The 11,693-nt window shown below is 35.6% G+C and overlaps 1 protein-coding gene across 3 annotated transcripts in view; it reads right to left on the bottom strand.

Moving 5' to 3' along the window:
* Spock3 (SPARC (osteonectin), cwcv and kazal like domains proteoglycan 3) overlaps nt 1–453 on the bottom strand; it is a 381,013-nt gene extending 380,560 nt beyond the window's left edge. The window contains exon 1 of one of the 3 annotated variants that reach the window (XM_010629857.3): nt 51–453. In XM_010629857.3, the coding sequence (XP_010628159.1) occupies nt 51–236 (186 nt within the window). In that variant the 5' untranslated portion in view covers nt 237–453. The remainder of the gene's footprint in view (nt 1–50) is intronic. The other 2 variants (XM_010629856.3, XM_033765453.1) reach the window with 2 other exon arrangements.
* Nucleotides 454–11,693: the final 11,240 nt, after the last annotated feature.

The following is an 11,693-nucleotide window of genomic DNA, read 5'->3' as shown; positions in this document are numbered from 1 at the left end:
CTCCGGCTCCCCTCGGTTCACCCGCCCCTCCCTCCCCGCCTCCGCCTTACCCTTCCACCTCCTCCGGTCCCACCTTCCTCTCCCGGAATCCCAGCTGCAGTGAGTGGGCTCCGGGTGCGGTGCGGCGCTCTGCTGGAGCCGGAGGATGCGGTAGCTCCTGGCCTAGGAATCCGTGTGCGCTTTCTAACCTCTCCCCTCCAGAAGAGGTTCTCGCGTTCCCCAGGCAGCCTGCTCATTCTCTCTGTGCCCGGCTTTATCTCTTAGAAAAGCAGTCTGTGGTCTTAGTCGCTCCTCCTCTGCGATGTTAAGGGTGGCCAGGCAGATGCGGGAAATGAGACAGAAGAAAACTTTATGCTTCACCAAGTCAGAATGCTGGGTTCCTTCTTAGCCTGTAAACCGGGACTGAACTCAGCCCTGCAGCAAGGCCATCATAGGGTCTGGGGAGATCCGCCTAACTCAGGAGGTGTAATTTTTTTGTGAATTTCTGGATTAAGTTAAAGGCTTGTGGCCTTCCTTTTTTTTTTTTTTAAAGGTAGATTCATTACCAAGTAGGGAATTTGAGTACGTCTAAGTCTCACTCAGAGTGCAGATGCATTTTAATGGCTTTATAGAAACTCCTTGGCAACTGTATTTTATGTTCTAGGATCTGAACCAAAAATTTTAAAAGCTTCCTATGTCATTTTCCTGCAGAATGAGACGAGCACTTTGACACCCTAATATCCAATTCTTCATGACTTTTTCCGTATATATTCAAAATAATCTCTAAATCATTCAAAATTTAGCCCCTGTAAATAGAATCAGATGAAAAAATTCTCCCATAGAGTTAAGGGATTCAAGTGAAGTGAACATTGCATTGTAATTCAAGAGATTTCTGGAAGCTAAAAGAGTACATAATGTTATGTGTCTCCATTTGAATTATTAGATATGTTGGCCAAAACTACATCTCTCAAAGTTATGAGCTTTGAAAATTTCTTGTAGTTTGCTAAATTTCAAGAGCTGTTTGAATAGTAACAACACCTAATACTTCTATTTCCACTTCAATCTCAGATGACACTTGGGTAACATTTTTCAACAGATATTAAAATAGAACTCAAAGAATTGCTAATAATTTCTAATTTTATTTGTGGGGTTAAAATGAATATACACTATGTAATTTAAATGAAAGGAAAGGATACTATTTTAACTCATTAAAAGATATTTTCCTAGGGTCAGGGATTTAGCTCAGTGGTTCTGGTGCCTGCCTACAAGCCCAAAGTCCTGAGTTCGATCCCTGGTACAACAACAACAACAAAAGATGTTTTCCTCAATTTCCCTCTTTTCTACTGTGCTGAATCACACACAGAATCTGCCACTGCAATTCACAGAACCTCACATTGACCCAAACATTTATCAGATAATGTAGAGAATCCTAATGTGTATTAATTTTCCAAAGAAAGAAATTTATTTTAAGAGGCATTTCAAAATGTTTAAATTCCTGCTCCATACATGACTCAGATGATAGTGGGTCCAACCACCTCCACCATTACTTCGTCCCGTTCTGGGTCCTCTGTCCTCTTATAGCCCCAGCCTCATGTAAGCCTGAGCACTTAGCACATTTGTTTATTTTATGCACCCATTTCCATATATATATATATATGGAAATATATGATATCGATAGGTAGAGTAAGATAGGTAAATAGATGATACACAGATCAATCCTAACTTACTGTTCAATCTTAACTTGTTCAAACAATCTTTTTGCATTTAACTTTCACTTACAAGTGAAGTATAAAGTATAAACATTTGTTGAATAAGCAATAACAGTATTGTAAGCAGTAACTGTATGCATCTTGAAATAAAAGGCTCAGATAGAGAATTAAACTCTAGATCTGATAATGAAATAGAATCTACAAAGGAACTGCAAGTTTAAAATTCTAAAGTCAGGGAGGGCAGTTCCTACCTGTCTTGCATTTGTAATGTTCTGATATCCCCCATTACTCCCAGAGTTCCTTAAACCTCTGCCTCCAAAGTCATTGTCATTAGCCCTGTTAATCCATTAGGCATGTTGGTCACAAGAGTAAAAGGCCACTCACTGTGATGCTATTAATGACTGAGAAGTCTTTTCTGTTGCTTTCTCTATATAACTGAACATTTAGGTCTTCCAGAGCCTGCTTTCAACACTGAAATAATCTTGGGAGGATTCACACTTCAGTTAACAGTTGATTATCTGTTAACACCTCACTGGGGATTAATTGAAAGCTTGCTAGGAACAAAACACAGCTTTGAAGACCAGGGGAAGAGTATTGGGTGGGAGGAAAGCTGTAAGAGGGATGGTGGGAGAACTTACAGGTCCAGGTGGGTGAGGAATACTTTACTTGAGAGTGAGTCTAGGCAATTGGAGAGTCAATAGGTAAATGTACAAAGTGGAGTATGCTATGCAGGGTGGATATAGTAAGTCACTGGTGTTAGGAAACTGAGTTATAGCCTAGACCTTGATTTTGTGTTTCTGTTCCTACTTCATGAAATCAGAACCCACAGACAAAAAAGGCTTTTCAAATTCCCTTCCTTTTCTCTGTCATTTATTAAGTCCATCTCTTCTCTGGGTTTTCTTACGCTCATTTTCAGATTTGCCAAAGGTTTAAAAGATAAATGCTAAGCATATAATGACAGGGGTCTGTTTCTAATCATCCCTGAAGTTGGTTCTGGGAAGACCTAAATAGAATTTCATTTCTGTAAATGCACACACACAGTAGAATTTCATCGTTTACTTTTTTTTTCTCAATCACTATTAAAACATGCCAATCAGTTGTTATCCCTATGGCTAGGGGTAGAGAGGAAAGGCCCAACTTGTACATCTTCCATGTGCCAGGCATAGAGACAGTCACTTTACATATATTGATGTCTTTTAATCTTCACCACCCATCCAGAACCCATAGTTAGTAAATACAAAGGAGTGATTTTTCCATGGGGTTCTTAAGAATGATTGTAATACACTGCTTTTATATTTGTTTTCTTTGTATTATATTTAATACAATTCTGCTGCCTCCATGTCATTTCTTACCTATGTGTGCCATATATATTTATCATTTTCTCATTAAAAATCTAGAATTCACCTTAAACTGAAGTGATGAAAATGGGAAATTGTGAATTCAGGAAATCTGATAAACTATGGTGGAAATCATTCTGTTGCCATGCTAAGCCCAGTAGTCTCTGTTGCAAATGGTCTTTGCCCACTAAGGCTTTCAGTCTCAACAACATCAAGCCAGGTCTTAGAACTCAAAGCCAACTGATTGACTTAGAAGGGAATTGACCAAACCTCTCTCTCATTCTAATACAAAAATGTTTGCCAATCAAGCAAATGTTTGCCTTTTCTTTCAAGTATCTCATAGTAAATGAGGATAGATGGGCTTTAAGGGGCTTCTGAGAGAGATAAAGATAGAAAAATTAATGTAAAAACACAACTTGGCCATTTCTAAGACATTTCATCATCAAGATAGAAAAACATATCTGATTTATAAAAGTAACCAGTACACTGGGTCCTTATGTCAAATGCATCTGTGAATTTAAGCATGTTTAAAGAGGGAAATAAAGCAAAATCTTGGGTATCAGAAATCAAACTAACAACCTGCTGATACCATCATAAATCATGTCAAGAAGGAACCTTTTAAGTCCTAATTTTGGAAATATTTGTACTTAAATCATATGTCTTATAAATCATTTCTTCTTAATTGTAGAAAGTGAGCTATAAAACAACACAAAACAAAAAAAATACAAGCATGGCATTGCTAGAATGAAATGCTAACAGACTTTTTTATTGTTTTTAGAGATGTCCCTGCTTAAACAAACTGACAAAATATCAGACAACTAAACGGATAAGCAGCACTTCTTGCAATTTAACTTCACTTAAAATATTCAGTAGATAAACGGGTTTTAAAAGTTGTAATAAATATGAGAATCACATCAACCACTTCAATTGCTATCACTCAAGAATTTTTTCCAGCACTTAAATCAGAGTGAATCTGATTAAATTACTTAATAATTAATTAATTATTAATGCATAATAAATAAATAAATTGACTCTGAGAAGTGGCCAATGAGGCAATTAGAATTTGTTCTTAAAACTGAGAGTATTTCTTAACTTTTCAAAGTAAAACATCAAAAACTTCAATAAGTATTTATTGTAGGTATGAAAGTTTTGAGTTTACAATTTCCCCACAAAGTAAGAGACAAAATAAAAAATATCTTTAAACGAATTTTACTCTGCACACTGCACAGAACTGCACACATTTTAAAGTTTATTTAATTTAAAGCCTGCCTATGAAAAAGCAGATAAGAGCTATGTCCTTGAGATTCACACTGTTATCTAAGATTTTGTTAATTCTGCATATTTATTAATTCAACAACCCTAATATTTAACTGTATGTGGGCTCAGTTTATTGTTCAAGTCAAAATGTCACTCAGGTGTGAAGGGCTTTATCGCTCATAAAATGCCTATATTGGTTCCAAACCTAGATCTACAAAGAACCTTTTATGTTTCTCTTTGCATTTTTTTTTCTCACTTTTGTCTGACTAGTGCAAATAGACTTCACATATCATTCTTTATAAATAATTATTACTTAACTATTTTCAAAGAATAAAAACTCTTCCCCCTGCTCTAATACAAATTCTTGTCATTGGTCAGGCGTGGTGGCTCACACCTGTAGTCCCAGCACTCGGGAGGCTGAGGCAGGAGAATCGCTGTTGAGATCAAGACCAGCTTGGGCTACATAGTGACTTCCAGGTCAGTCTCAACTACACCATTGAGTCTCTGTCTCAAAAAAACAACAAAAACAAGACAAAACAAATTCTTGCCATTAATGTTTGTCCTCTTGGAAAAATATGAAGCTCTCTTTGTGGAGGCCTGTAGTAAGAAAGAAAAAAGGGTTATGATCATCATTATTTATACATATAACATTAAGCATCTATAGAATAAGAGAAATGAAGAAAGTATTTAAAATTAAACAGAAATATGAAAGAATTTAAAAATAATGCAAGTTCTTACTCTTAAATTTAGAAAGTCATGTTCTTGGTATCTATCTACTTTTAAAATACTTGTTGGTTGATCTATAAATATTATGCAATAATTATGAAACTGGAGGTAAAAAATAAGAATAACAAATTCAAGACCCCACTCCATCAGAAGCTCACATTTTTATTGAATCAGGGGAGAGAAAATACATTAATTAAATTAGGATGTGATGAATGAAAATAAGAAATATGACTTCTTACTGAACCAATAAGACAATGCTGAAAAATGAATTAATTGACAGAAATGGATTTAGTGATGGTCTTGACCTCAGACAGCTCAAGGAAAGATACTGGGTTTCTTAATCACTAGCCTGCTTAATCTATGGGCTTTCCAATAGAAACTCAATCCCAGGAAGTTTAGATGTTTGCACAAACACAGCACTTACAAAACTGACATTCTAGAAAAAGAGGTTCTTTTCCTACAACTCATCTTCTAGGAAGCCGGAGTTCTACCTTAGAAGCTCCAACAGTCTCTTTCTAGAATCAGAGGTTTTGAGTTGGTTTCATATCCAAACCTGGGCCAATCCCTTGTCAAAAAAGAAGTCAGTGAATAAAAATAACCCAGTGCTTCAGTAATGATAGGAACGAGTCCTAATTAAGTCTTTGGTTTGCAAGAGGGAGAACTCCTTTCCCAAAGGATAGATCAGATCATTGTTTGACCAAAGACAGGGTCCAAATGGCAAATATAGCCAGCCGCTTTATACTACATAGCTTTAGAGGATTCTGTGAAAGAAGAGAAACAGATCATTTGAGAGCTGTCCCTCGAGACCACAATGTTTACCGAAATAAACCAGACCCACAAACTTAAATATTGCTTGTTGTCTTTTCCATCAGAAACCCAATCTATAAAAAAATAACAAAATAAAAGATAGATAATAGGAAATAGATAGACTTCTGCCAAAGAAAGGGGACCAAAAGATAGAGAGGTGGAGGAAAATGAGGAGAAGGGAAAGGAAAAAGAATTAAGTTGTATTATGCCCATGTATCAACTCCTGAGGAGGAATGTGATCATTATGTACTGGACAAGTGCAGTGATTAAAAATTTTTAAATAGAAAAAATTATGAAATGTGAAGAATAAGAATGATTTGTTGGAACTATTGCAGGAATAGCACGTCTTATCATGCGAGAAACCTGGGTAAAGTGATTTTGGTTTTCACATTTTAAAAGTCTTGGATCTTATCTAAAGCATCATTAGTATAAAGACATACAGAAACAATAAAGGTGGAAAATGTTATTTAGGGGAAAAGTCAAAGTAAAATCAGTTCTTCTTTTTTTTTTTTTTTTTTGTGCCTTGGACTTTGTGCTTGCAAAGCAGGCAGTGGCACCACTGAACTAAATCCCTGGCCCTCTTGAAGCACAGTTTTGAATACATTCTTTTCTGTTATACCTTCCTTGGCTGAATAAAAATTTCCCATGCTCACTAATATTGGCATCTTCCCACGTGAATTGAGCAAATATTTTTCTTCATTTTAAGAACAAAAATAGTTAACAGATCAATAGCAAAAAATTGTTGTTGTAGGAAGGAAATATTTTTTCTGTGTGTATTTTTTTAAATAAGCAGCATTAATGTAAAAGATGAACTGTGCTAATCAACTTGCAATCAACAACTCGATTTAGCTCAGGCTGTACTCTGAATTGAGCATTTTTACTTGACTGTTTTTCTTAAGGGCTTTTTAGTAACAAATTTAATTTCTTTACTTACTATAGTAGTATTCAGATCATTTACTATATTTCGGCAAAGTTTTGTTGGTTGGTTTTAAAGAACTGATTCATTTCCTTTAGATTTAAATGTATAAGAATAAAGTTATTTTTAGTATCCCTTCATTTTCCCTTGGGAGGCAGTAGGACACATAGTAATAGCCCATTTTATTGCTAGTATTCATGGCTTCTGTCTTCTGTCCATATTTGTCAGTCTTGCTAGAGGTTCACATTTTATTATTTTTTAAAATAACAGTTTTCTGTTACATTGATTTTTGTATCATTTTCTTCTTTTCACTTTTATTGATTTTTTTTGTCTCCAGTATTTTCTTGCGCTTGTTGCGATTATTTTATTCATTTTTAACCTAATTTCTTAAGATGGGCAAGTAATTTATTATTTTGAGATGTTCTTGCCTAAGCATTGGATGTTGTAAATTTTCCCCTCCACACTACCCTAGCTTCAACCCAAGGTTTTGTTAAGTTCGTTTCATTCTAGTCTATATTTTTTTCTTCTTCTGCAAATTTCTCATATTTATAGGTTATTTCATTTCTAAATAGTTGTAGGTTTTCTCGTGTTTTTTGTTTTCACTTGCAGGTTTCATTCTCTGTGGTTAGGCAACATATTGTGGATTCATGTAGTTATTTTCATTGGTGTTTATTTTGTCATGAAAGACATGGTCCATCTTGATTTCTTTAGACATGCGTATAGATAATCAATGTTGAAATTTTATATTTTTGAACATCAACCTTACATATAGTCTTTTTTTTTTTTTTTTTTTTTTTTTTTTTTTTTTTTTTTTTGGTACCTGGGATCGAACTTGGGCCCTTGCACTTGTGAGGCAGGCACCGGAACCACTGAGCTAAATCCCCAGCCCTAGGTTCATTTTTTAAATATAATTTTCTTACACATTTCCTTCACATTCATGGGACACCACATTGGATTATGTTGTCCTTTTTACTTCAAACATGAAATGTAGCAAGAAACTTGTGACAAAAATAGACTATTTTTTGCATTCCTTATCTCAGTCTAATGTCATTTCCTCCTCGGTTTTCAAGGATTCATTAGCACTTTCTCTCTCTTTAGAAATTTCCCTTTAAAGTTAGGTTTGCTAGTAACATTACTTTTAGTTTTCTTTCATCATACTTTTACCAGGTTTAGAATTTATGGTTAATCGTTCCATTTTCCAGTACTTGGAAAATGATGTACCCTTACTAACTGGCCTATTTGATGTCAGTTGAGAAATCCACTGTCCTCTAAATTGTTAGGTAGTCTCTCGCTAGCCACTTTCAATGTTTTTCAGTTTGTTTTAGATTTTAGAGGTTTAGGATATGTGCAGTGTGTATGGGTAAATTTATTTAGGTACTTCCTCTTTATTTTTAACGTTTTCTCCTGAATTTGTCATCCATATGTTTTCATTATATTCTTTCTTTTTCTCAGATTTTGGTTTGCTTTTTTTTCTTCTTTATAGACATTTTCCCAGTGTCTCCTTTCCAGTCTTGTCCTCTGGGTATGATTTTATTAATGTAGGAGTTTTGCATTATTTTTCAGGACACTGAAAATCTATACTTTTTCTTTTTTTTAGTCTATTCTCTTTTTGATTTTCAAATTAGATAAGTTCAGGTATGTTTGCCGATTATCAAATGCAATGATTTCGTCTTTGATTTGACTTTTTTGTCAGCTACTAAGCCCACCCTGTAAATTTATTTATTACCATATTTTAAAATTCTGTAAGTTCTTATTTCTGTTTGAATCTTGTTTAACTCTATACTTTGTTAACATTTTCTAGTTTCCCCTTTGTTTCAACGGGATCTGTAATCCCTTACTGACACATTTTGCTTCAGTGATCTTTGTGAGCAAATTCAAATGATTCATTTTGGTATCATTTTGATATTGATGCATATAATTGTTCTTCTCATTTTACATACTATGTTATGTATGTTATTATGTTGTGTGTATTTCTGTTTAATTTTTTCTAGGTATCTGCCATTGAATTATATACAGTTCTAGATGCTTCTGTAAATTCAGCTTTCAATTTGGGTCCTGACAACTCTATGGCTGCCAAAATGCAATACTCAATCATACCTATGCTGTATTTTAGAAGGTGATGATGCTAGAACTTCAGCTATGCTAATAACTTCCCATGGAGTAGCCCCTTTTGCAGCCTTTTGTAGCATCAAGTCCCATGAAAGGCTTCGTCACACTTTTTTTAACTTAAGGGGTGGAAACTCAGCTACTCTGGCGCCTCCTCCCAATGCCTCAGTTGATACAAGGGGAATTGGGAGGGTAAGCTTTCCAATGGACATTGCTGACAGGAAGGATAGTAAGAAAAGGGAGTGCTAATTAGGTCTTACACTGTCTTGTTCTAGCTCTTGGTGCTGGTAAAGGTGAGGGCTCAGCTTCACACTGAAACTGCAAGAAATGGGCTGCAATTTATCAAATAATATTTGCCTGGAGTAGAGTGGTTATTCCTAAAGGCATGTTCTGTTGTCAGGCTACCCTTTCATAATCATTCATTAGAAATTGAAGTGTGTGTGAGTGCGTGCATGTGTGTGTGTGTGTGTGTGTGTGTGTGTTAGGATGTTTATCTGTTTTCACTGACATTTCCTGTTTTGATCCTTCTTAGTGCCTTTTCTCAAGTTTATGGAAAACAGTAAGAAGGCAGGGTACTCACCTTCATGTTATTTCTGAAGTTTTCAGGTCATCCTGCAGTCCGTTTCTTCCTGACACCTTTCATAGTCATCCTTTTAGGATATTTAGTGTGGTTGCAGTTTACAAATATCTAGACCTGGGAAAAAATGGAGCTATTCCCTCTTTCTCAGAACCAAAAATCTCTTGACTGTTTTTAAAGAATGAATTCATTGGCTTTCGTGCTGATGACCTCCTCTTACACCCACTATCTCCATTCCCTTTGGAAACGGTACCACAGAGTTTGCTGGGCATTTTATCACAAACAATAAGACAATGTTTTTCTGATCCCTCTGTAGCTAAAGAAACAAGCTAGTTCTACCTAAGGCTGTATAAATAGAAGTATCCACTGAGAGTTCCTTAAAAATTTCCTGTAAAGAGAAAGACACATATTTCTGCCAAGTATTCTTATTCTTGCATGTGGTATAAAAGCCTGGATGGATGGCTAGAACTCCACTAGCCATCTTGTGATCACCATAATATTAGCAAGTCAGTCCTTGAGGATGGCAGAACAGCAATATAGGAACCAATGGGTAACATTTAAGTTACAAGGAAATAGATTCATGAATGGGTGATGCTTTTAAAATACATCTGCATATCCTTTGGATTTGGCAATTCATGCCTTAAAACAGATTATGGCAGAAATAATGCTGCTTGACTTCTTAGGCTTGGTAATGAAAAGAAGTTTCCACCTGGCTCTGTTTTTCTTTTTGAGATTGCTTGATCCAGAAAAACATTCAAACAATCTGCACAGAAAAAAACTGAGGCACTTTCACACATAGCCAGTTTCATCCAGCCAGGCTCTCAAGTGACCCTCAGGGGAAGCGAATCTTACAGGCCCAGCTAAGCTTTGGGGGCCAAGATTTTCAGTAGCAGTTATTAGGGCTCTGAACACTAACTGACCAGTTAGCTGCTCTTGAGTTTCTGACCCAAAGAAACGGAGTCTAATAATAAATATTTGGTTTTTTAAACTGCTACGTTTAAGGATAATTTGTTATGTAGCAATGAATAAAATAGTACAATGTTTACTTTATGAGGTCACTGTTATTTTGTGAGGTGTGTGCGGAAGTGAGGATGTGTGTTGATGGAAATCTGAACTTAATTTAAAGCAAGTCCAAGCAGGGGATGAATATATTACAAAGAACACAGGGATGCAGTTGGCCTTCAAAAAATAAACCAAGGCTTGAGAACCACTCTAGTGGTGGCAGTTATATGTTTCCCTCTACAGGTTAACCTAAATTCCTATGACTGTAGACAATGTCCTCTACATACGGAACCATCAATGCTTCTCATACAGCACTTTCATCCTCAAAGATGGCTAAGTCTTTTCAATTTATAAAAGAAGTATGTTATCGGTTTCAACAGGATAGGTAAAAATGGAAGATCTCAAGGAACTTGGGGAGGGGAATAAAAGTGATCTGTGAAAGCAGATGGGAAACGTGTGATGCACAAACCCACACGTGCCTTTATTTGTGCTCTTTTACAGAGATTTAAGGAGGATCTTAGTTCATTCTGGTTCATGAGCTACCTTCCTGCATAACATGACATATTTCTGTTTCTAATTCCACAGTAAAGATTAAGGTATTTTTACATCATGGAAAAAGGAAGATATATGTGTTCAACCTAAACATGACTTCTTAGAAGCCTCCCTTGTTTCCCTTGATTTTAACTGAGTACCATCTGCCTCCTGTGCAGTTCTCTTTGGGTTTCTTGATCTTGTGTGTATTAACTAGAACTCTAAATATTTATGTAACTGTCTTATTCCCAATATACCAGTTATACTCTAAAGGATAGACAAAACTTATCTAATGATCTTTGTATATCTTGGGCCATCAGACATCATGAATGATAAAATCTGTCTTGAGATGTGACAGATTGAATCAAAATTTAAGACATTTTACTTTTGTTTAAATCATATATAGTTTTCCTTGTGTTCATCTCTGTCTCTACTCTAGTTGTTAATCTGAGGTGAATTTCTGAATCTGTGCAATTTTGCATTTGCCTAGGCATCCATTTAGAGTATTTCAGTCCCAAAGACATAATTTGTTCATAAACTGTACTCCTCTCGTTTGTTAGAAAGTTTTAAATGACATTAACAAATAACACACACACACACACACACACACACACGCACACACACACACACATGCATGCATAGGTGCAAACAAGCTCAAATGAGCCCCTTCAATTTTCATTCATCAGATAACTTCAATTTGATGCTTGATCCAGAAGTGATTCTTAAAATAATAAAATGACTGGCCA

The sequence above is a fragment of the Fukomys damarensis genome, unplaced genomic scaffold (assembly GCF_012274545.1).
Source record: "Fukomys damarensis isolate Sample0158 unplaced genomic scaffold, DMR_v1.0_HiC HiC_scaffold_18, whole genome shotgun sequence".
In the NCBI taxonomy this organism is placed as follows: domain Eukaryota; kingdom Metazoa; phylum Chordata; class Mammalia; order Rodentia; family Bathyergidae; genus Fukomys; species Fukomys damarensis.
The sequence above is the reverse complement of the archived record's forward strand: the minus strand, read 5'-3'. Positions and strand labels throughout refer to the sequence as shown.